This window comes from Myripristis murdjan, chromosome 9 (assembly GCF_902150065.1).
Source record: "Myripristis murdjan chromosome 9, fMyrMur1.1, whole genome shotgun sequence".
Lineage (NCBI taxonomy): Eukaryota > Metazoa > Chordata > Actinopteri > Holocentriformes > Holocentridae > Myripristis > Myripristis murdjan.
In genome coordinates, this window is record NC_043988.1 from 8,901,489 (window position 1) to 8,926,427 (window position 24,939).

The 24,939-nt window shown below is 41.7% G+C and overlaps 3 protein-coding genes across 6 annotated transcripts; all 3 read left to right on the forward strand.

The window, feature by feature from the left end:
- Positions 1 to 370: 370 nt before the first annotated feature.
- On the forward strand, positions 371 to 5,804 carry LOC115365968 (uncharacterized). Its single transcript, XM_030061210.1, has 5 exons — positions 371 to 1,113; positions 2,009 to 2,172; positions 2,361 to 2,600; positions 2,872 to 3,081; positions 4,448 to 5,804. Exons 1-5 carry the CDS (start codon positions 872 to 874, stop codon positions 4,642 to 4,644), a joined length of 1,053 nt encoding a protein of 350 aa, XP_029917070.1. The 5' UTR covers positions 371 to 871; the 3' UTR covers positions 4,645 to 5,804.
- Positions 5,805 to 5,980: 176 nt separating this feature from the next.
- Positions 5,981 to 10,350, forward strand: LOC115365897 (paralemmin-2). The gene is made up of 4 exons (XM_030061111.1): positions 5,981 to 6,091; positions 6,252 to 6,323; positions 7,789 to 7,931; positions 8,494 to 10,350. Exon 4 carries the CDS (start codon positions 8,513 to 8,515, stop codon positions 9,158 to 9,160), a length of 648 nt encoding a protein of 215 aa, XP_029916971.1. The 5' UTR covers positions 5,981 to 6,091; positions 6,252 to 6,323; positions 7,789 to 7,931; positions 8,494 to 8,512; the 3' UTR covers positions 9,161 to 10,350.
- Positions 10,351 to 11,368: 1,018 nt separating this feature from the next.
- susd1 (sushi domain containing 1) lies at positions 11,369 to 24,143 on the forward strand. Of its 4 annotated transcripts, XM_030061107.1 has the most exons (20): positions 11,369 to 11,530; positions 11,970 to 12,237; positions 12,736 to 12,876; positions 13,186 to 13,341; positions 14,002 to 14,154; positions 15,010 to 15,189; positions 16,001 to 16,180; positions 16,892 to 17,071; positions 17,434 to 17,613; positions 17,763 to 17,942; positions 18,750 to 18,929; positions 19,423 to 19,602; positions 19,937 to 20,101; positions 20,725 to 20,819; positions 21,180 to 21,366; positions 22,006 to 22,099; positions 22,890 to 23,145; positions 23,350 to 23,389; positions 23,509 to 23,602; positions 24,013 to 24,143. In XM_030061107.1, the coding sequence occupies exons 2-20, from the start codon at positions 12,183 to 12,185 to the stop codon at positions 24,029 to 24,031; spliced, it is 2,715 nt and encodes a 904-aa protein (XP_029916967.1). In that variant the 5' UTR covers positions 11,369 to 11,530; positions 11,970 to 12,182; the 3' UTR covers positions 24,032 to 24,143. The 4 variants fall into 4 exon arrangements, with proteins under 4 accessions (XP_029916967.1, XP_029916968.1, XP_029916970.1 ...); XM_030061109.1 differs by lacking the exons at positions 11,369 to 11,530; positions 11,970 to 12,237 and adding an exon at positions 15,493 to 15,532 and having other exon boundaries at positions 12,797 to 12,876; XM_030061108.1 differs by lacking the exon at positions 19,423 to 19,602 and having other exon boundaries at positions 11,369 to 12,237.
- Positions 24,144 to 24,939: the final 796 nt, after the last annotated feature.

The window sequence follows — 24,939 nt, forward strand, 5'->3', positions numbered from 1 at the left end:
ACAGCAACAAAGAGACTGAGACAGGGGCTTACAGATGGAATAGATAGTGGGAGGATACTTCAATCAAAGCCCTTTTTGCCTTTTTTTCCCTCAGCCTGAACAGCTGATAGACTGCCAGCCACACCATTGATACCACAGCAAACTATTCAAGAAATTAACGCCTGCACAACTACTTTATTAATTGTGATGATGAACTGTCATGCACAAAATGTGGGGTTATGGTACATATCTGTTCACATTAATGTCAGGTCGCATACAAAGATGAATGTGATCTCAGGACTTTAAAACAGTAATGGGTCACTTCCAGCTGCTGTGTGAACGAAGCCTAATTGTCCCAATGCGCAACCCGTATTTGCGTTCCATGGACCGTACGAAGAAGGAGGGGACATTACACCAACAGGCTTCAATTGCACCGGTGCCATTAAGTCCCACTGTAAACTTTATGCCTACTGCTGGAGGTCTGACAGGACAGATTCAGCTGTAAAACAAAACGCAGATTACATAACGCAGACTGCTGTTTGCGCGGTAGTCCTCGTTACGCGCCTCAAAACATCAGGAGTCTGCTTTGCAACGCTGTTAGCCGCACGCTAGTTTAAAATGGACAATATGAGCTAGTAAACAAAATGACAAATGACTCATAAGTCCGACACTAGTCCCGTTTAATAAGATACAAAGGGAGGAGTGGCAGACTCGTCCAAAACAATGACAGCTGCGCCAACTTGGTGTCGTTCCTTGTTGACACGACTGCTGCGGAATCGAAAGTCCACATAGCTTCACACGAGTAGTGCACATCAGAAACTACACTGCACTGTAATTTTTATTACTCGCCTCTGTGTGTGATCCTGTTATTAACCATTTAGGCAGAGCGACGATGGGAAACGCACAGAGCTGCTTTATTGCATCGCTCTCCGTATGTTCCGCGTATTTAGTTTATACGCACATCTACCGATCCCACGTTCTGCTGCGAACAAATGTGATCGATAGCGAGAGGCTTCCCAGCTTCGGGTATCTCTTCTTCAGATATCTGATCAGAGCTTTAGTTAGGAGACCAGGCCACTTGTACGCAAGGCAGACGGAGGAGTGTGAAGTTAGCTACACGGTCCGCAACTGCAGGTGAGCGACCGCCATTTCCTCTCCGGGTGACACGGGGACAAGCAGCGTGGGTGAGGTGTTGGGCCGCCGGAACAGCTTCAGTGCGCCTTGGCTCAGATTCTCCAAGTCTCTGAGGGATTGGAGCACTCCTCTTCCAAAAGATAGTCCCTCATATGAGAGACTGTGGTTTTGATTGTGGTGGTGGAGAGTGTGGTCCAACAAGTCACTCCAAACTCTCTCATAGGTGTTCAGCTGGGTTGAGATGAGGTGAGTGTGAAGGTCATAGCAAATGATTTCCATCATCTTCATCCTCATCAAACCATACAGTAAACCCTGGTGCCCTGTGGATGGGGACGTTGTCATCCTGGAGGAGACCACTCCTATCAGGATGGTTTGATCACATAGTAAAGCTGATCATGCAGAGGAACTTTATTGATTAGCAGTGAGCCTTCATTCTAAGGGGACCAGTGGAAAATGCCCCCACACAGTATAACAGAGCCAGCAGACCACGTCACCATGGGGGTCCAACATTCAGGCCTGTAGTGTTCTCTTGGTGGACTCGTCCTCTTGTCCAGAAAATGATGAAGGATGACTTATCTGAGCACATCACTGTAGACCAGAGCCACTCAACTCTCCAATGTGCATTTGTCTTTGTAGTAAGGACTTCATAGCTCTACTATAATATCCCTCTCTTAGTACAGTGTCTTTTAGAAGAATGGTGTCTCAACCTTCCAGTAGAGTTACAGAGACTTGGAGAATCCATGCCAAGGAGCACTGAAGCTGTTCTGGCAGTTTGTGGTGGCTCAGCACTTTTATTTTGGTTTCTCCTTCAATTTGTCACCCATCTGTAGCTTGAACTAAACTATCTGTATCAGCTGAATGAGGCCCTCACATAATTAGTGTACCTGCTTTCAAGGCTGGACACGAGGCTGCTGAGGAGGTTCTGCAGTACTGCAGGTTATGGCTGGGACTTTCCAGATAGCGAGTACAGAGACATCCCACTGTGCTTCCCAGAGCTTCTCTGTCACAGGCTGCTGCTCATCGTCCTGTCTGCTGGCAGCTTCAGGTTGAGCCCAGCAGGTACAGTGTCTGTTCAGCATCACATCTTTTTCACTTCAACTAGAAAACATGAAATTGTCATTGTAATAATAATTTTTTAAAGGTCACAAAAATAGCTGTGACCTCACCTCAGTGCTATCGTAGTGATGGTAACAATAATAATAGCTGAGAATAGCATGTGTGATAGTGTTTGTGCATCAACTGTCCAGGTCTCGTTCGCTTGCAGCAGAGTGTGAGAAAACTGCAGCCGGTGGATGAGCTGAGGAGGGGTGTGTTCACGCTGCAGGCCCGAGTGCTGCAGTACCGGCCGGTTGATGCAGGGGTAGAGGTGGACATCCAGCTCTCTGCCACCTCCTGCTCCAACTGCCTAGTGTGGGAGAGCGTCCTGACACTGCTGTCCAAGAACAGGTTCCACAAGGCAACCAGACCTGTGCCTGAGAATGAAAAGGGTGAGAAGTGCCCTCAGTTTTTCTGCATGTTGATGTGCTGCCCTCTGCTGCTCCAGGCACACCAAATAATCTCACGTTTTTAGTGGCAACCTGGCAGGTAATGTTTCAATTGTTGATGATGTGGGAAAATAAAAAGAAATTGCGTGTTTTCAAGGAGAACTGGTAGTCCACTAGCCATAGCAGTGTTTTCTTTATTGAGAGATTCTAACCGCTGCACCACATCAGGGCCCAGAGTTTTTTCTTTGTGGTAAGTCTCCTTTTGTTTTGACAGGCCAGCCGGCTCGGCCTGTTTCAGAGGATGTGAAGACGGTAGAGATCAGAGTTCCCTGGACCGCTGGCTTGCGGTGTGTGTGGTCCTTCTCTGACTACTCCCCACATCGACTCCTGTCTCTGCCAGCCAGGCTCTTTGGCTGCAGATCGCAGGGCTCTCTGAGTCTCTGGGCGCTGTCTGTCTGCCTGGCTGAGATAGAAAAGCACAAAGGTACACTATCTTATGATCTTATTCTCACTTTTGAAGGGATAGGCTATACAGTCATGTTTGCAGAATATCAGAATTAAAGCAATAATTCACAACATATTTATATAATTAAATGTTAATGTTTTTTGTAATTCTCTGGTGCTGATTGACACAACAAATTAACGACTCAACCTTTTGCCAGTCCATGAAAGCTCCTCCACTTCATAACTCTTGAGTGTCTGGTGGGTTTTTCCTGGGAAAAATCCGCTAATGCACAGGAGGTAATGCATTTTACATTTCCAGCAGCAAGCACCGTGGTTTGTCTTGAATATGTAGAGAAAGAGCTGGAGAGTTATCGTGAGCAGTGAACAGCCACCGTGCCTGAACAGATGAAAGAGCGTCATCTGTCGAAACTCAAACTTCAGCAACAGAGGATCTGAGCTATAAGACGTCACAGTGCCGCCTGCACCGACTGACTAGTGATCTTGAAAGTGCAATGGAAAACACCATATGATATAGCGCTTGAGATCAGTGATAAAGACAAAAAATAAGTACAGTATAGTTAATCTATAGTTAATTTGCGTTTTGCAGATTACCACTGGGATCACACTATTTTACAATGTCTTACTTGACACGATTCATATGACTGATACAGGAGGGAGACTTTAAACCTCCAAAAAGTCATGTTTTTGCTCAAGAATAATCATTAATCCACATTGTCATGATTCCAGTTGAGTGAGCAGCTCTGTTTCAATCACTTCATTCACTATCACTCTCAATTTCTATTTCCCTATTTTATTGACTGTTTTTATTGTTTTAAATTGTCTTGTTGCTTTTAATGTCTCTGTAAAGCACTTTGAATTACCTTGTGTTGAATTGTGCTATACAAATAAACTTGCCTTGCCTTGCCTTGTATCAAGGAAATTCTCAAAGCACATGAAACTCTTGGAAAAAAAAAAAGTAAAAGGAGCTCAATTCACCATAACATTTGTTTCTCCTGTTATAAAGAAATCAGGATTTTCAGACGCGGCTTTACCTTGTGCTCACACTGCATTGACTGTATTTCAAACAGAGAAAGTTAAGGTATTTTAAATATGGGATAGTTTGTAGAATACACCAGAAAGTGCTTTACAACTTGTTTCACGCTATTTTTGCAGTGGATGATGAGGAAATGTCTGTTTAGACCCTGTAGAACGACACTAATCGACCAGGGAGGAATAATACTTTTTAGGTCACAGAGACGCTTTGTCTTAAATATGGAAAATCAGAGAAATACGTACCACATCCTGCATACCAAATGATTGTCAAGCTAGATATTTTTGCTGTGTAATTGTTCCTCCTCACTTATTGTAATGGCATTTGAACCAGGTCCTCATTCTCATCACCTCAGGGGCTCAGGCTGTCCGGGCTCCCGTCAGTGTCACTGCCCACTTTAAGGAGCCTCTGTCAGTGCCAGGCAGGGAGAGGATCACATTTTGGGAGACCACAGAGGGAGAGGGCCCGTCTTCAGCCCAGGGCCTCAACTTCCACATGGAGCAACACAGCACCAGAGCAGCTCACATGGTGGGAGTCATCTGCAGGGCTTGAATAATGCATGAGTTTGCTCTTCATAGTTCTGTGAGAGCGCAATAAAATGCTCATATTGTACATTTTCTATTGTGTTTCACTTTGAGATTTTCTGTCACAGAAACAAGCTCACATTATATAATCAAATGTGTCAAGCAAAGCACGCTCCCATGCTTTTACAGGTTGAGGTAAAAATACATGATCTTTTTTTTTTTTCTCATATTTGAGGTTTCCCCCAAGTCTTCAAAAGCTTTTTGGGATTATTTTAGCAGCAGGGTTTTGTGCTGTGGATCCCATAGATCCATATGAGCACTTTGTCAGATGCCACGTCGACCAGGTTCCTAATGCAGACGCCGTCCCTACAGGGAACAGGGCCTTTTGAATATTTGATCCCTCTGATATTCCTGTTCGCCGCTTTCATGTATGTGAAATTCTGTCCTCGTGTATTATTTATGGTAACACATTTAGGGCATGGCACTAAGAGAAGCAGTTGTTCATGCTTCCCTGCGCCAGCACGACATCTCAGAGAGGAATCAGAGAGGTGGTTTCTAGCATGTTCCCACAGGTAACGAGCAGAAGAGCAGGAATCTCTGGTGATCTCAGACACGTGGAGAGGAAACCACAGACAAGCCTCTGTCTTATGGTTAAGATTTACAGAAGATGACTAAAGCTCAGAAGGAATAATGTCATGAATTAAAGATATATCATTTCTTAGAGCTACATAATTGTACAGCTTTTGCACCAGCTACATTCATATGTTTAAAATCTCTTTTGGCATATAAAGCATTGATTTTCACAGGTTTCCTTTCTTATTATTTTCTGAAGTCTGTCATTCAGTATGTTTAAAATGAAGGAGATCTAATCTGTACAAGTGTTTTTTTTTTTTTGTTTTTGTTTTTTTTTGTCAACAAACAACTTGAGGTACCTTCTGCTGTCTTACAATTCGCCGTTAATCTTGTAAGTGCAGGTGTCACCTTTTTTTTTCAAAACACTTGACATCTTATTTTTGAGCGAACAAATTGTTGCCGCTGCTGTGTAATGATGATAAAGAAAAGATCGATAAATGATTGAGCTGCTACAGGAATGAATGTGTGTAATTGTACAAACGTGACACGGGCTTGAACTGAAAAGGCAAAACCAAAAATAAAAGTTGGAGAGAAAACAAATCAGAATTGGTGGTGTGCATCTAATCAGTGGAGTATCCCATGACTGGGCCCATACACACGGTGTGCACATGGGTGTGTGTGTGTTGTCATGGTTGATAAGATGTGGTGGAGTGGGGGTGGGGTGGGAGCGGGGGCTTGCCGGGGATGTGAAGACTCTGTGTTTATAGGCCTCGGCATCGCAGGAGAATTCCACACAGTTTGAGCGGCTGCTCTGCTGGTGGATCGTCCCGCCTTCGCCATGTGATTTCCATCACCGGACCGTCTTCCATTCTGAGGAGGGCAGCATCTGTGCAGGACCTCTGGTAAAAGCCTCTTTTTTGGCATTTGTTTTATTCTCAAATTTGAATTGAAACAGTAAAATTAGCATGTATATTTTATACACTTACCAGTTGCATTTGTAAAATCTGGTAATGTAGGAAAAGAGGTGCATCCCTGTTACCAATACTTCTGTTTTCTTCTCAGTCAGAGGGGGATAACAATCCAAGGCTGATTAGAGATGAAGGTCTGAGGAAAGACTGTTTTGAAGACAGTCAGGTACACTAATATCTTTTTTTTTATTTATTTCAGATTTAGAATACGTAACTCTGACTTTAAAAATATGCATTTTCTTTGAGATGCAGAAGAATTTGAACCAGAATTGCCTTGAGATCGTTACCATGCCACCATGAAATCTGCTGTCATGTCTCACAAAAAAAAAAAAAAAACCTGCCACCAAGCAGGAGCAAACTAATAATGCAGTGACTGTGTTTAAATCATATCTATTTTTCAGCGATTGTTCCTCAGTCACCACCACGAGCCGGAGTGCTGCACGCTTACGGTTGCTTGAACAGTTACATTGTTGTTATTATTCATTTATAGAGTCCCGATTCTGTCATGCTTTATGAGCCAGTCAGCTGGAACTGGATCAATCTGTTAAAAGCTGCTGTATGGAAATCGTTGCATTAAGGATGCTGAGCGTTACACTGCAAAACCTGGAGTCATTTAATCTTGCACTCGGTCTAAAGATAATTTTTCTTGAAGCAACTGAGCGTTTCTGTGTGAGGGCTCAACTAATGTGACGGTTCATTTTGATTGTCTTCAGCTGAATGACATCTTTAAACAGTTGGAGTGATGCTCTCCAATCTCCCACATGCAGTTTTATTGCACATTTGCAGATATTAAGGATTGTAAGAAATGTGTACCTTCAAATTTAGATGCACGTCCAGAGAGACGCTGTTATTTTTTATTGATTCTTATTTCACCAGAGCCAAAAGCAGCCTTCAGACACTTCATGTGAAATGTTTTTGTTTGTGTGTGGCATGAGCTGGTGGAGGGAGGGAAGGAGGGGTGTGTGATTGTGTGTGTGTGTGTGTGTGTGTGTGTGTGTGTGTGTGTGTGTGTCAGACATAGAGAGAGGAAATGAGGAGGGTGGAAGAAAGCAGGCGAGAGCAGTAGCAGTGGCTCCCTCCCTCCCTCCCTCTCTGGTTCCAGCACTTTAGAGGATTACATCTGTCTCCTTTCTCTCCTTCAAGGCCCCTCTGGGAATTCAAGTTATTTTTTGCCTCTTTTAAAAGTGCCCGTTTTCATTTATTTATTCTGAAAGGCCAGTACTAAATGACAACATGTTCTGTCTTTGTACCGGTGTGCAGTCTGAAACTGTTGCCATGAAAAGAGCTTCACTGCAGTTCCACCTGCCCCAGTTGTTACAACATCTGAGAGAATATTAATACTTAACAGTACAGACCAGTACAACCAGTACATGTGATGCAGCCAATGCAACTGCAGGCTCTCCAAGCCACTTTCCTAAATACCATATAGACAATTAGTCAGTATTTAAAGATTAAACATGATTCTATGCACAAAAACAGCTGTTTGATAATCAGATGGTGACATGTAACTTTATTAGCAACATGATTGCACTCTTAGATAAAATGACAGCTGTTATTTTGTCAAGTTTTTTTCTCCAAAATGTAGATGCCGTGTCTTTGAATGAATCTCTGTCTCTTTTTGTTTTTCACAGGTCTTTTCATAAAGTCTTGTCTGAGGGAAACAGCTGTAACATCAAAGCAGGAAGGTGTCCTGGTTAGTGCGCCAGACTGAATTTGACAGTGACACAAAAAAAAAAAGAAGTATCAGGTGATCAAAACCCAACAGAAAGATCAGGTACGGGTAAGCAGAAATTATACATATTCAGAATAATAATATAATGTTTCATGCACAGAGTATTATCTTGTAATTTAACATTTGTCTGATATGCTCATACAAACTCTAAACCCCTGGTTCTCAACCTGGAGACCGGGGACCTCCAGGGGTCCTTGAGGTGGTTACAGAGGGTCCCCATAAAAATGGGGAATAATTTGATTTCACTATTATTGCATTAACAAGAAGTTAGCCCAATGAGAGAATGTATAAGAGTGACTATTCTGTTGATAGGTTTCACAATCTTTGTTAATCTGCTAATCTACAGTACAGGCAGTTGTGGAATAACTAAATCTTAGCACATGGGGGTTACTGATGACTACATCTAATCAAATCCAGGTCCACAACCGGATATGTATCAATTTTTGGGCCCTTAACAGCAAAAATGTGAAGAACCACAGCTCTACCTGATTTAAAAATGTGGGTTATACATCATAGGCAGGTTTGCCCTCCTCTGCAGCCGTCAGTGTGACGCAACACAAAGAGCAACTCTTACTTATTCCTTCTATTTTCTGGTTTGATTCAGCACAGCAGAAGAAAAGTGCATGAAGAAGCAGGGAAAAGGCGAGAGCACCACCATCCGCCTCTCTTCCCCAACAGGGAGCAGCAGCGTGCAGGTCTACAATGACTGCCAGAGGGTGGTTTACAAGATGCACCCTGGGAACAGCTACACCGTGGAGAACGGGTCACACACCATGACAGGCGGGCCGCACCCGGTCACTGGGAGAGACGGCAGAGGCAAAATGCCAGAGGACATCGTCTCCAACGGCCGCGGCCAGGGGGACTCGGTGTGGATAATCGACTCCTGCTCAGGGCCGGAGGACAACTCCACAGACCCACATGAAAGCCTGACGGAGACGTCCACTTTGACCTTTGCAGACGCCCACACCATTGACGGATCAGGAGAGAGCCACAGCCTCCAGGGACTCGGGGTGGGGATCGTTTACACCAAGGAGTTTGTGCTGATCGACGACGACGACGACGGGGACATGTCACTCAGAGAGAAAACGGTGACTGACATGTCCGTCATGGATGGAAACGCTGCCGACCTGGTGTGCGGGAGGCTGCTGTCCGTCTCCAGCGGCTCGCTGTCCGAGTCTAAGCAGGAGTCTCCGGCCCCCGAGGCTCCTCCCCCTGAGGAGGCTGGCACCTCGGCCAAAGACCAGCGCTGCTGCCTCTGTACCATTCTATGACCCGGCAGGAGGCCTGGCCTTGAGGAGCAGGAAGGAAGCTCCCAGGTCTGACCCAGTCCCCGTGGAAACGTCTCAATCAAAGCTACTGCCGTGCTCAGACCCCTCTGCTCCAGTGTGTTTGCGTCTCACACAGATTTGCTCAGACTCAGATTCCTGCTGTCATTCATTGTGTGTAACACTGTGACTGAGGAGCTCTCTACTCCTAAGAACATGTTTTCTACTGGATATCTCGATGAAGCAGAGTGCACATTTAGAGGCATGGTGGTGTTTCATTTTGTTTTTTCATGCAGGTTTTTCCTGTTTGAATGTTCTGAGGGACTTCACTCATGTACAGTGCCATTTTCCCAAACAACGTGAAGCCACATTCTCTATATCAGCTGCCAACATCAATATTTTTCATCTTCATCGTGAGCTTCTCTTGAGTTTTGGTCTCATTTTTCATGTGAATATGAAACATACGTGTCCTGACAGTGGTTCTTTCTGAATGTGGTATATCACAGTAATCGAGTTAGACTATTCACAAAACGTCAAAACCAAAACCATGTGGTAAAAAGTTCAGCTTTCTCTGCTTAAGGTGTAAGGCATTTCTGTGATGGTACAGGCTAAGATCGCATCATTCCAGATCAACAAAACCTCTAATGTCTCTGCAGAGATCGTTTACTAAAAACCTGGACTGTGCAGTTGCACAGTCTTGAAAAGTTTTGACTCCTTTTTATAAGTGCATGTTCTTGTAAGACTTTTTATTTGAATGATTGACTGTGGAAACTTTAGATGAGCTCTGGAAAGATCTGGTGCTAATGTCAAATAAAGAAAGCAAGCTATGATAAACTATATGAACTTTAGCTTTTCTCCATTTGTCTGGCCATTTACTATAATATTAGATCCACATGATACTATTATCACCACTGCGACTGCTAATTCTTTATACAATACTTTTTATATAAAAAAAAAAAAAAAATCGACAAGGTGCTGAAACAACTCAAAAACGACATCCACAGCAGATGACCTCAGCCACAACAACATGTACTATAATAAAGACAACAATGCAAAATGATACGGAGTGCGTGAAAATGTGGGGTTTGGTTAGTAAATGTGATGTAAGCAGATGTTTGCTTTTCAAGTGTGATTTGTTCTTAGAAGCGACTGCAAAATGTTTGTACCAATGTCATTTTGTATGCCACTCCCAGTTTGTCCGCCACTGCTGGTGTTTTATAGTGAACTGTATTGCTGACAAACAAAAAATAAAAATATCCTGATCTTGTAATGGCCGAACATGAAAAGAATTTCTTTTAACAAGATAATCGTGTTACATTGAGGGAACATTCTTGTTGTAATGAGACCTTTTGATGTTATGACGAGAAAACTTTCTCTGGTGTTTTCGAAGTAGGTCATCCTGCACATATCATTCTTCCTTCTCTTTTTCGTTAAACTGCCACTGAAAAACTGATTTTTTTCATGTGACTTCAATTATTGGCCTACCCATTGAGGTGGGCAAACAGTATTATTATTTTTTTTTTAATTCCTTATGTGTGGGGTCGTATAGAAGCATGAAGGAGGCTCTTTCCTATTTTTAAGGTCTGTCAACTCAAAACAAACTTTTTTTCTCTGATAAAGCCGCTGGGTAGACCGTGTCCTACGTAGCGTCCTGATACTGATAACAATCCTGTCTGTATTGCTGAGCAAGAGCAAAGTCTCATCAACAACACCCAGTTCATTAAAGCTGTAGATCCAAGGAGAAAGACGTCACAGTACAGGACACAGTTTGACTGACAGGGAAAAACACCTCAGCCATCTGCGCTTTTAGCACCAGAGACGGAGACAAAATCAACACGATTCTCTCAGGTTGCCACTTTAATAACCTGCGGCTCTCATTTGGATTTGGATTTGAAAAACAAAAGTGTTGAATAAATAATTTTGGTCACCATGTACCCTGTGAAAAAGATGGATTTCAGGCGTGTCATGATTGAGGGCCGGCTGCTGCGAGGGACACGGTGGTGTTAATCAGTCGGTGCCAGCAGGCGCTCGGTGAGGTGGGGGCTCTCTGGTTTGACTGACAGAGAGACCCTGGCCTCGGCCCTGGTGGGCAGACAGATAACAGCCCACCACTCTTATCTCTCCCACTCCACACTGTTTGCCCCCCCTCCTCTCCCCTCCAGGACCCAGCAGAAACTCCACAGCAGGATGCAGAGGAGTGTTGGTCCCCCTTGACCTTACAGCTCAGTACTGTGACTGTGAGCCTTTTCCCTGGCTGGTGTGTTTTGTGGGACATTGTCAAGGATTAGTTGAGACACTTGTAAAATCAAAGTTAAACTTAGTGTTGAGTGGGCCCTGGAAATACTACACACAAGTGAAGGCTAAACTGGACTAAAGGTAGGATGTAATGTAATGTTTGTTTTCAAGAGCAGAGGCCAATCATTGATACTTGCTACCTAATAATCCCCACAGTGCTCTGTGGGTGTACCTGATGCACTTTTCCTGCAAGGCAGTCATCTAATTTAACAGTTGTTTAATTTTTGTACACATATGCATTTTCTACTTCCCTGCCAAACCCATATTAAGGACATGAATTGTTGTTAGTATTGTGCTGGGATCAACATGTTGCTCTGAAATTGAACTCAGATGTTGTTTTATCCCCCACGAGATACACAGATGTGTTGAAAATGTCACATCGTTATTAAAAGGGTATCCAGGCAGGTTTGTGAGGCCAAATATAGTCCTTATCAGCCAGCGCAGCATGAGTGTGCAGTTCAGCAGGGTGAGCATGGAGCGTATCACCAACACATGTGAAGTATAACTGAATGTGTCGCAGAATGACAGATGAGGCCACAAAACCACAAGCTGGGAGAAGACCATTGAGAAAAGGGACAGTTTTTCTGGGTGACCTCAGCTCACCCACGCACGGCTCCGGCTCACAATCCTGGTTATCAAAGCAGCTCAGCGTCTTCACGGTCCGCAAGGCGGAAACTGGGGATGAGGAGGGTGTGTGCCTGCTGAACTGAAGAGAGGGAGACACTCAGAGAGGATGGACGGGAGACACAGAACCATGGCTCTAGTTTTTCTGCTCTGGACCATTGCAGGTGAGAATGTCATCCATTTTTTTGTGGTCAAACAACCATTCAAAGAAGTCTTAACAAGCTGGGTTTGATTGTGATAAGCAGTTTTATCTATAAAATGTCCTAAAAATATTCTTTGACTTCAACGGAAAACTTTAGCATCATTCAAAAATGTGTTCAAAAGTTAAAATGTATTCACTTCATTCCCTGACTGATTATGAAAATCATTGTTTTTTTGATATATTGTAAATAAGTATAAAAAATGTAACTTCAAAATTGTGGCACCACAAATCACAGCATTGGGTTTGAGCTGATGAGTGTGTTACAGGTGATGCGGTGAAACAGGTATTTCAGTTTATGATGGTTTGGTACTGAATCTCACTATTATAAACCCAGAGTGCAGACAGCAGGGTGCTCACTCTGTTCTCAAACAACAGCAGGCCTAAGCACAAGTGCAGGGCAGTTGTGGTGCGATGGAAAAACCCTACAAGACATTGACTGATGGATCTTCCGTCCTCTCAGACATGCAGGCAGCGGGCCAGATTCTGGATGTGTGTGCTTCCTGCCACGCTAACGCCACATGTGATGACAAGTCTGACGGCTCTGGGAAAGTGTGCAACTGTATGTACGGCTTTGTCGGGAATGGAAGAACCTTCTGCCAAGGTCAGGGTTTGTCTGCTGAGCTGATGGTGGACTGCTGGAGTTTCTTTCAAATATAATACGTTTTTAAGTTTGTTTGGTTTTTTTGTTATGAAAATTTCAGTCAAAAATGCGCCAAGCCACTAATTTGTGATAGAAATGAGTCTCATTCTGATAAATTACTAAGAATGATGGTTGCATCAATATGTGAATTGCATTCATCAATTTACCTGTTGAACTCAGTGTTGTAAAAAAAATTACCTATACTTTGTTGCTCATGCTTCAACACATTCTGCTCTGTGTGCAAAAATAAGTGTAAATTTTCTCTTGCAGACAAAGATGAGTGTCAGATAGGAGCCAGTAAGATCTGTGGGCAGCACACCTCCTGCCACAACACGTATGGTAGCTACTACTGTACCTGTCTGGACGGCTACAGCCCCTCCAACAGCATGGCCAACTTCATCCCAAACGACGGAACCCACTGCCAGGGTGAGATTCAGACTGGCACTGGAGACAAAACTAAAGGGTCCAAGGTCTAAAACGTACAGGCAAAATATTTCAAGTTGAATATACAAAGGATAAGTGTCTGAAAAGTTACATATATAAGTTCATAAAAATATAAACAGTAAGAGATGAAGTCTAGAATGAGATACGAGTAAAGTGGAGGAGCTACAATAGATAAAAAAAAAAAAAAAAAAAAAAAACAAAAGCAAAGATATATGAACAAATTATACACCAAAAAATGATGTGGAAGACAACATGGGACAGGGAGGAAGCATTTTGGCTTGATGGGAAAAAATATGTACAATTATTCAAAATCTTTTTTGGCTCTTCACATCTCAAAATGCAGGATTGCTTTACTTTAAGTCATTCTTTTCAAGCACTGCAAATGAAACAAACTGTGTACAGCCTCAAAATCTGCCTTAAAGTCACGTGTAACTGGCACATAGCCGTCAGGTATCATCAGGCTTGATAACAAATTTGAGAGAGCAAAAAAAAATCTCTTCAACACAACAAAATCACCAGGTAGGATACGTGTTCTGTTTCAACAGAGGGCAGCACAGTGACTTTATATCCTCAGCCTTGTGTAAAATAAGTGTGGCATGTTTTATTTCCCCTGCTCGGTCTGCTGTCCTGGTGGTTGTGTAGACATTGATGAGTGCAGGATCCCGGGGCTCTGCGGAGAGGGAGCTCTGTGCAGGAACCTGGAGGGGAGCTTCGACTGCAGCTGCCAGGTGGGATACCAGGTGCACAACGGAGCTGAGCCCTTCCACCCTCAGAAAGACAAGGCCTCCTGCAAAGGTAACATCAGTCAGGTAGCTCCACACAGGTGAAAGGTACTTTGGATTATCAACACAGGACACACACTGATAGTCTGAATGTATGGTCGATGACTGTAAAGCCATGGAAAGGCTATTAAGTGTGGTGGTGAAATGCTTTCATTAGTTGGACTGCTAATCTAGAATAATGTCCATTCTCTCCATTCACTTCCAAAGTGCAGCAAAACAAGTCCTACAGTAACATGCTGAGCAAAACAACAAGTCCCAGTCGTCATTTTTTAGGAAAGCAGCTCTTTTCTTGTTATTCCTCTATTTGAATTTGAAAGTAGATCCGGCAAGTAGTACTTCCATATAGCATCCTTGTTGGTTTTTAATTTGGTATAATAAATGTTCTCATTCGTTTCTGTGCTAAAAGTGTTATTTTGGGACTTGTTATGTTGCGCTATGGTAGTGAATGGCAAGGCAGAAATACAGTATTCTGGATGAGCGGTCCAAATAATGAGAATATTTCGCCACCACACTTGATAGACTTTCAAATGCTTTTCCATTATTGACTTTACATTCTATCAGTGTGTGTCCTTGAAGTAAACAGTAACAGTGAAGTGCAGATACTACTGAGCCAGATCTGCTTTCTACATCATTAAATCCTGTAAGCAAATTGCTGCTCTGTAGTGAGTATGATGATATCTAAACTCAAACAGCTGCCAGTTTAAGGCAGGTAAATTTCACGTGTGGCCTGTTACCCGTCATCATCTAGAAGTCCCGTCCTGTGTTGCAAAAATGACACATGACTAATGAAATAGTGAAATTGCCTTATGGATTTTGGAATAATGGAAGCAGTAGGAGTAACTACAGTGTTGTATTTATTGTTTGCCAGTGGTTGACTGCGGCCAGCCTCCCTCAGTGGAGGACACGGTGCTGCTGTCAGCCACAGGGACCAGGTACGGCAGCGTGGCCATGTTCGGCTGTGATGACGGCTTCCTGTGGAGAAGTGGAGACAACACCTCTGTGTGTGCAGCTGACGGAGCGTGGAGAGGACCAACCATGGTCTGTGAAGGTAACACAACATATCCTGACCAAAAACAATCTTTTCCTCCTCTCTCTTCAGTTCCTATCATCATCCTTCAAGTGTCACCAGTCCACTCTACTCACTCATTTTTACATCAAATGTCAGAGCACTGCACTGCTTTGAGCTTGGAATGCTTTCATACTGGCTGCTCTTAACATTGCAAACTTATGTATCAAAACTTGCCATTTGGTTGATGCTTTCATTCACAGCACCTTACACTAAAATGAGTGTTTCCGCTTCTAGTATAAAACAGCACACCTTGACATTATTAAAGCCCTACTTTATCCACAGAGCTACACAGGTAAACCAAGAGAGGTAAAGGTGAAAGAAGGTAACGGAAAGTCAGTTTCTTCTCTCCTTGCTCTCATGTCTCTTATGTGTTGTTTTACCTTTCTTATTGCTGATTAGTAGTATTATTACTATTCTTAGGTTAGTAGTAGTATTACTATTAGTTGCAATGGTAGTAATAGTGTTAGCGTTATTAGTTGAGGTATTAGTAGTAGTGGTAGAAATAGTAGTGGTAATCATAGCAGTCGTACTGTAAATAACAGTAATAGTGTATTGTATTGTATTAGTAGTAGTTGTAGTAATCTTACAGTGGTAGTAGTTGTAGTAGTAGCAGTAGTAGTATAATTAGTGTCATTGATACTTGTTGTTAATGTTTTTTTTTTTTAATTATGCAGGAATCATGAAACCCACTTAACACATAAAGCATGAAAACTTTCAGTTCCAGTAAGGAAAACAAACTTGGAGTTGTGTGAATCCGGTTCCATGCTGTTTGTCATCGCTTTGGCTTTAGAGGTCGACTGTGGCTCTCCCCCCGCCCTCCCTCACTCACACATACTGTGGAATAAATCCTCAAAGATGGGCTCTGAGGTCATTTATCAGTGTAACTCGGGATATCACCATGTTGGGAAGGGCAACGTCTCCGTGTGTGCTCCCAGTGGACGGTGGGAGGAGGCGTCTGTGCTCTGCCGAGGTACAGTCACACTAAGCCAAACCAAAACTACCTGCTGGTTCCTCACTGAGATGACGGGCGGGGCTCAGCTCTCCCTCAGCTCACTCAGCTCAGACTGGTACCTGATACTGCAAGTCATATAATAATGAGTTTAAGTAACAAGTTTGGGTTAAAAAGTTTACTCCATGGCAGTGAAAGACCTGATTTAAAGAACTCTCCCTACACATGGCTTTAAATTTACCATGCAGGCATTACCATATGTCCCTCTATGAAGCACGTACAAACAAAACCAAGCAGCTGAAGGTTTAATCATTAAGAAGAGCACAGACAGAGCATCCTTATGTTTCCTCCCCAGCTTAAACAAGCCGACCAGCACATGATTTGTATGTTATTGGTGAGGCAGAGCATAGCTTGGCTGGATTTTACAGCCTGAATTAACATTGGTGGAGTCTTCATTCTAGCTTACTGATAAGACAGAGAATAGAACATTTTAATCGCAATAGATTACTAATTCTCCAATTCTGAAATGACACGGTGTTAATCTAGTTCCTCTATTGATCTCTATCATGTATCACAATTTGTTGGCTTGAAGATGAGGCTAATTGTTGGATCACTGGATAATAGACTGTGATAACTGTCTGAACTGACTGAACACAGAGTGAACTGATCCAAGCTGTGGTGTTGAAACAGCTGATGTCATGACATCGTTGTGGTACATGTTGTTCCTTGTAGAGATCTTGTGTGGGAGTCCTCCTGTGATTGAATCCACCGAGCAGGTGTGGAACGGTAACTCAGCCCCCGGCAGCACTGTGCTCTATTCCTGTAAAGAGGGCTTTTATGACAAAGGAGGAAGTAATTTGTCTGTCTGTAATGAAAGCGGTCGTTGGACGCGGCCAACCCTCTCATGCCAAGGTAATTCCAGCGATGAATAGAAACCTCTGAAATGCCTTTGTCTCTCAATGATGACATGGTAGGAAAACATTTCTAGTGTTTCATTCAAACATGCGATTTGATGTCCTGTTGCTGGTTCCAGAAAACAGTGGATGTCTAAATTTTATCTCTCAGGGTTTCAAAAGCAGTCACCAACAATTTATATGTTTCTACTAAATAATAAATTGTGCATTGACATTCAAAATCCTTATGTAAAAGAAGGTGTCACTTTTTTGCTAGTGGTTCATATCTCACATGCCTTTTAGTTATGTACTTGAAATGTATTGCTAAACTGTGATATATATAGTGTAATAATTCCACTTATATGTCATTTCCTGTGACAGAGATTTTATGTGGGGATCCTCCTATTCTTCCCCACACCTGGCAAGTATGGAACGGTAGCTCCATCCCTGGAAGCTCAGTGACTTACTACTGTAAAACAGGATTTTATGACGAGGGAGTAAATAATATCTCGCTCTGTGCAATTAATGGCTTCTGGACAAAGCCAAACATCTCATGCAAAGGTAACAACCAACTCCTACATGTTGTAGTCGATGCAGTTTTCTCCTCTTTCTATCCAGAAATATGCTGCTTCTGGTTTATATGAACCTGCTGACCACATTCGCAGGATGTTGCTGTTAAATTTGATCATATAATTTCCATCTCCCTGTAGAAATTGACTGCGGTACGCCCCCAGCCCTCCCTCATTCAGTCATGCTGTGGGATAGGAGGTCTGCCATGGGCTCTCAGGTGGTTTATCAGTGTAACTCTGGATATCATAATGTTGGAGAGGGAAATGTATCGGTTTGCTCTGCCAGTGGAGAGTGGGAAGTGGCCTCTTTCCTCTGTCAAGGTGATGATGACCGGCCATCACAGTATTGCGTTGAGAAGGACACTTTTAAAACTTTATCTATTACAGATTGCAGATTACTAACACTGCAGATTGCTAAGCACCTAGTTTCTTTACTGCTAAAATCTAAACAATCCCGTTCAACAGACAATCCACTCCAATTTGCAGACTCTCCCTTTAAGAGGACAGGTGTTACTGTCATCATCCACAACCATCATCAACCATTGTTTATGTAGAGTTTGTTTTTTTTTCTTAATTATGCAATAAAACAGAAAGGATTTGCAATCAAAGCATAGATTTGAGAGCAAAACTATCAACAATGCACTTAAAAAGACATTTAATTGCAACTGAAATGCATTTGTGATTAAAATGTGAATAGAAACTTTTGTTTGTGAATCCAAAAGTTTGGTTTGCATATCAACAACATTTTGGCAACATCGTCTAACATTATAATTTAATAGTAGGCCAGGGTTGCCGTGGAGCTGTGGATGTTGCCAAGCTGTCACTGTGATTGAAACTGACTTATAGAGACGTGTCTCAAGATTCAGCTCGTGGGCAGGACAGTAAGCTAAACACGAAAATTTTGGGGATTTGCATTTTGATGAAAAATTTATTTTACTTACAATAAAACATTTTTTAGATTCCAATGTCAATAGTTTGCTCTCAAATCCGTTTTTTAACAATTTGAATTCCTCTGTTTTGGTCAGAAACGAACAGAAGTAATCCATTTCTTATCAACACTGTAGTCTTTGTAGACAAAGTGTCTGACTTCCAATAATCTAAATTGAGTTGTCCCTGTTTTTGTTGTAGAAATCAATTGTGGGGAGCCTGTTTTTATACCACACACTAAAGTACTATGGGATGGCACATCACACCTTGGTAGCTTGGTGTATTACCAATGTGATGAAGGATATTACAGTAAAAGCACCCGAAACTACTCAGTGTGTGGAGAGCATGGACGTTGGGAAGATATCGACCAATCATGTGAAGGTGTGACTAACAGTTTATAGATATAAAGTTTATTTTAACTGCATTTCATCAATTTCCTCAAACTAATTCCAAATACCTGTATATTTTAACATATGACATACCGAGTTTTCTCACATTTGAGGCATGTGGAAGCAGTAGAGCCCACACACTGCACTCTGTTCCCAACATCTATTCAACTATTGACGCTTTAATAAATTTATGCTATTAAGAGCGCCTCACAAGTGCTATCATGTGTATCTTTTTTTTGTGTGTGTGTGTATCCCTCTGGGACACATATGGACATATGTGACCAGTGGGGTCAGAGATCAGCAGCAGCTAGAGGTGACACCGCTGGGAGAAAAGTACAGTTAGCTAGAGCCTCTCCTTCATATTTTACATCCTGTTCACTGCCTGTCATCATGGACTGGGATCTGCACTTCACTGTTACATCCTCCCTGTGTTTTTGTCATTGGTGAAAGATACATAACCTGCGCTACTCCCTTTCTATGTGCAGAAATAAGCTGTGGCTCTCCACTAACACTTCCCCTTACTAACCTCCTGTGGGACGGCACCAGTCGACCAGGCAGTGTGGCACTGTATGTGTGTATGGATGGATTTTACCAGGAGAGGGGAGATGGTGTTTCAACATGTTCAATATCAGGAGAGTGGCGGAAAGTATCTATAAAATGTAAAGGTAGAGTAACAGTCTTTATATACGGAACTGAATGAACTCAACTGCAGGACATGTACATGAGATTATTAATGCGCACTAACAGATGAGTTTATTGCTGCATTGATCTCACAGATAACAGGATGCTCAGTGTGTAGTAAAGTTTTGAGAAAATGCTGAATACTATTGACCATTTTGAGGGACATGGTGATTTTAATACCCCATGTTTGTTTATTGATATGTCTTGCCTTTGGTTTTCCATTGGAGATCATATTACACACAGTTAATACCACTTGATTATTTTGGCAAGTGGGATATGTTGTCATTTAAGACACTCAGTTCCAATGTTTTTTCCCAGCTAAATGTGGCCCAGTTCCACTCCTGGCCAACGCAGAGGTGGTGTGGCACAACAGAAGTGTTGTGATCCATCGCTGTGTGGACGGATTTCACAGCTGGAGGGGCAGCAACGTCTCTGTGTGTGGCCACACCGGGATGTGGCAGATGGCCACGCTGAGATGCATAGGTGAGTAAGAATGTAACATGCTGCAGAAAAGACATCATATGACCGTAATGTGTTTTATGTGATCAGTCTAAGTATTGGAAATAGAACGGATAAGTAGCTGGAGCAGCGTAGTTGCACAATGTCAAATGTAAAAATGAGAGATGTGGTTTGTGCTGATCAATAATCAGTGGCTTTTTATGTTGGAAAAATAAAGCAAAAACAGAAACTCAGCAAGAAAGAAAGAAAAACAACTGCTTGTTTGGGTTGGACTGCATGACCGTACTGATCAGTCAAGCAGCAACACATGGGAGGGAGTAGCGATCGTGCTGAGCTCTTTCCACTCAGACATTTCTCAGCTGTACAGTAAAGGTTTCTTGTTGCTTTTCTTCTCTGGTATTTAGTCATATAACTACAATTACAATATGTATCATAGATCACACCTCAATTATCCATTTTTTAGTGCACTAAAACGTTTTGTATGCACTACGCCTTGATATCCTGTTTGGCATCGGAGCAGAGTTGCCTGTCCCGGGCAAGAGCCCTCCATCTCGAGGACATCAGCCTCTATCAGTTGTATAAAGATAAATTAAAGGTGTAATGTCAGTTTTCACATCTGTCTCTTTTCATTCTCACATCTCTGACAGAAATCAAGCCTGCTATCAATCACTTAATAGTTATTAATGAGAAATGTCTGCACTGGAAAGCAGAGAAATATGAAGAGGATACTGAAATTTACAAGGTAAGACAGACCTTCATCAGCATATTGTGCTATGTACTATGTTTATCCACACGGATTATTTGTTTACCAGTGAGGGCCACACAGAAAATAGGAGCTTGCTACTTTCTTGTGCTTGTGCTTTTGGGTACGTGTGTGTGTATGTGGAGGGACATTTTAACATATCTTATTTGCCTAAATAAACAAATCAGTCAGGGCTCTGTAGCCTTTAAAAATACATTAATTGTTTAAGTGAATCTTTAAGTGAGCAACTGGAACATTCACCAGGGGATTTGAACTAGCAACTATCTGCTCACTAATGTGCCTTTTTTAATTTTAGGGTATTCCCATCCTCATAAATAACACTCTGTGTAACCATTGTAGGTGATGTACTTTGGATCCAGGGAGTACCAGAGGTCATTTCGTGATAAAAGGACGCAGTTTCTCAGCTCCAAGGCTGAACAAGTGGAACTGTGTCTCAACCTGCTTCCTGTGACAAACTACAGCATCTCCATCACTGCTATGTCCTCCAGCTTCACCGCCACCATCACCGCCAACACCAGCTTACAAGGTATCACTGCAGGCAGCCCTGTCTACACTGAGATTATCAAGCCTGATCAGGTCAAGATGACATGGGACAAGATTGGGGTCATCTGCAAAACTCAGTAACTATGATCCAGTACAAACAAAAACCATAGCTACTGGATTATCAGATATTCAGATATTCAGGGAGGGGCTGGTGATTACTTTTTGATCTTTTTAAGTTTTAGATTGTAGCACTATTCATGTCACATTGTGTGAACTAAATAGAATTTTCTTGGTAATGTAATTCAAGATTAATTACCATGTTTCTAAATGTACATACTCCAGTAGATTGTGTTGAAAATTACAACAGAAAGTAGGTGTTTTGTAACATTACATTTTGAACGTAATGTTGCCAAGCTTGTTCATATACAGAGATATGAAAGAGTGTACAGATAAAGATGACAAAATGATGTGTGTTTCAAATTAAGGCATCTATCCTTTCTTACTACAAAATAATTTCTCTCATGAACAGAAAACTCGCTGTCATCGGTGTTTTCAAATATTTAGCAGTATGAATCAAGCAGCCATCTTCTCTTCTAAATGAAGCTTTTCAAATGTCTAAAGCTGGTATCATATGAAAACAAAGAGCCAACACACTGGATGATGGTCTTTCCTCATTGTGCAGTCCCTCAAGCCCCAGTCATCCACTACAAAGAATATGAGACTCCGCTGCCTGTTTTGAGGCTACACAGATCAGCGAACACCCAGGACCCAATAAGGTAATAACTGAGATAGCGAGCGACTAGACGCCTGACTTGAAAAAAAAAAAATTATAATAAGAGGTGTGATGTTGACTGGGTGAACTTGGTGTATATCAGGGGTGTCGAACTCGTATTAGGTAGCAGGCCACATTCGTTCAAATGAGACCTCATGGAGGACAGGTTGTTTTTTACTAACATTAATTTGACTATTGTTTCAAATCAATCAGTTTGTAGCCCACTAATCAATGAGAGCTTGCATCTTGGCATATGAAAATAACACATAATGCTTAATTACATAAAGCAGAAGAGAAAAATGCAACAAATATCTAGCACACAGGTTTGCTGTTTACCTCCAGGAAGAAAAAAACTGAAGAAAAAAACTGCTCTTAACATATTTCTAGAAAAATTATATATCCATGTCAAACTTTTGCTTTTATGATTATAGCATGTTTGCTAGACTAATATAATGCAACAGTAGTCAGTGCAGCAACTGGCTTGGTGGGTTTTCCAGCCTAAATGGACGCATTTATTTCAGTTTAATTTTTTTTTTTTTTTTAAATATGTTCTTTTCTTCTCTTTATGTATCTTTTTTTCCACTTTCCCATCTATGACATCTTGGCGGCCAGGTAAGATGTGATCACAGGCCAGATTTGGCCCGCAGGCCAAATCTCTGACATCTCTGCTGTATAGTCATGCACCTTTCACCTACAGAGAGAACCACAAATGTTACAATTTCAAAATGCTATAAAGTGTATGTTTAATGCAAAAGCCTTCAAATTGCAAACCTCTTTTTAATCTCGTGTTGCAGTCTGTACCAGGTGTTTGTGCTGCTGGTGGAGGGGATGATGGTGTTTGACTGCACCTCTCTCAGGACTCCAGACTTCTTCAGCCAAGGGGAGCTCCTGGGACAGTACGTCACAGCCCAGGTCCAGGTCACACACGTGGGGACAGAGATGAACTTCACTGTGGGGGACGGACTCTACTACGAAGGCTTCTTCAATGCACCGCTGGAGAGCGGCAGAAACTACTACGTCATCCTTCGAGCTGTCAGTCAGTGGAGAGGGGTGGGTGCAGCAATCTTACATCAGTGGAAAAATAATTCTGTGTCAGAGATCCTGTCAAATTTAAGATTAGCAGTATGGAGGTCACAGTTTCTTTATGTTTCATTTTTTATATAATTAAAAAAAATACTAATTAAGATTATTAATCAGATTTGTGTTAATTACACTCTTAAATGGCCTGAATGGTTTCCTGTAATTCTTTTCTAGGCTTTTAAAAGTTCCTGTGTTCTGTGGGCAAGAGTAAGAGGTGAGCAGTTTTGGGATCCCATCCCACACACACACACACACACACACACACACACACACACACACACACATACACACATGCACAGTGTCTGTAAAATCATGCTGGTCTTCCTGCTCCAGGTACATCCTATGTGCTGAGGGTTTCCTCGCTGTCAGCTGTTGCATCAATAGGGCTGGTTGCCTTGGTCATTTTGGGCAGACTCACCTACATGTGGTAAAGACAACACACACACTCTGTTCGCCTGCCCACTGATGTTCGCTTAGGGAAGACGTTGTTTAGATTATACTATTTTTTGCACAACTGAAAACGATAAACAGTAGTTATCAATAAAAATAACTAACTACTGTCTACAAACTATACAAGTTTGTTTAACGGCAGAATTTTGTTTAACTGCAGATTCTGTCGATTTTAGTAGCAATCACTGAATTGGAGTACTCAGTGATTTTATTATTTAGTTATTTTTTGCATTCACTCTAGGATTTTAACGGTTCACCGAGATGTAATAGATCATATTTCTCAAGGTGCAGCTCAGCCACTACAGATCCACGCACGTGCTGCAGTTCAGGTTGAATACTGTACAGGATATACAATTAATCTGATCACCTTGTTTCTTCTTTTTGCAGGTTTTTCAAGAAGACATGACACCCTGTGCATCTCTTTATTCTGACAAATAAATGAATCTGTAATTTAACTGAATTTAATATGAAACTGAATTCAGTCTCCCATGCCATTTGTACAATTTGTTATAATTTGTTGTGCTTTCTGTTTTTATGTTTTTTCTATTGTCATTGAATGTTTATTGAATGTTTGAGTGCTTATTGAATGCTATTTGCTTTTGTACAATTGTAAACAATCCATGGAATAAATATATAAAAACAGTGGCCTTTAATCAGTTGTGTGTGGGGACTAACACTGTGCTGTGCGTGTTGTTGCACATTACGTATTAGTGTGTGTGTGTGTGTGTGTGTGTGTGTGTGTGTGTGTGTGTGTGTGTTAAAATTATTAATTTATGAGAGAAAAAATCACAAATTTATGAGAAAAAAACGTAGAAATTCTCAGATTATAAAGACACAAATTTAGAGGAAAAAAACTTGTAAAAATAGTTTTTCTTTAGGTTTTTGGTCAAGGAAGTACATGTGTTGACTTTGCGAGGTTGGATCAGCCTCACACTGCAGACGCTGCTGCTCGCCCTGTAGCTGATGACCTCATCAAATTACACTTTGCCATGGGATTAGGAGCAAGGAATTCCTGCTGATTTTAGCCCAGAATCACATTATTGTTCTCTTTGTGAAGATTGTGATTCTGGGCTCAATTCACCAGGATTTCCTTCCTACTAAATAATCTCATAGTAGCAGAAACTATGGGTTTAGTAACTAAGTTTTTTTTTTTTTTTTTCTCATAAATGAACTGTGTTATTATGACAATAAAGTCTTGTCATTACCTTGTATCTTGAACTTTAATCACGTTGTACTGGTGTATATATATGTATATATATATATATATATATATATATATATATATATATACATATATATATATTTTTTTTTTTT

Bases quoted from the DNA above. Each gene is read 5' to 3' on its own strand.
- susd1 (XM_030061107.1), top strand. From the start codon at position 12,183: ATGGACGGGAGACACAGAACCATGGCTCTAGTTTTTCTGCTCTGGACC. The intron at 13,342-14,001 runs GTGAGATTCAGA...GTGGTTGTGTAG, and splicing joins CGACGGAACCCACTGCCAGG to ACATTGATGAGTGCAGGATC. The intron at 20,820-21,179 runs GTAAGACAGACC...TAACCATTGTAG, and splicing joins AGGATACTGAAATTTACAAG to GTGATGTACTTTGGATCCAG.
- LOC115365897 (XM_030061111.1), top strand. From the start codon at position 8,513: ATGAAGAAGCAGGGAAAAGGCGAGAGCACCACCATCCGCCTCTCTTCC.
- LOC115365968 (XM_030061210.1), top strand. From the start codon at position 872: ATGGGAAACGCACAGAGCTGCTTTATTGCATCGCTCTCCGTATGTTCC. The intron at 2,173-2,360 runs GTACAGTGTCTG...TCAACTGTCCAG, and splicing joins CTTCAGGTTGAGCCCAGCAG to GTCTCGTTCGCTTGCAGCAG. The intron at 3,082-4,447 runs GTACACTATCTT...TCATCACCTCAG, and splicing joins TGAGATAGAAAAGCACAAAG to GGGCTCAGGCTGTCCGGGCT.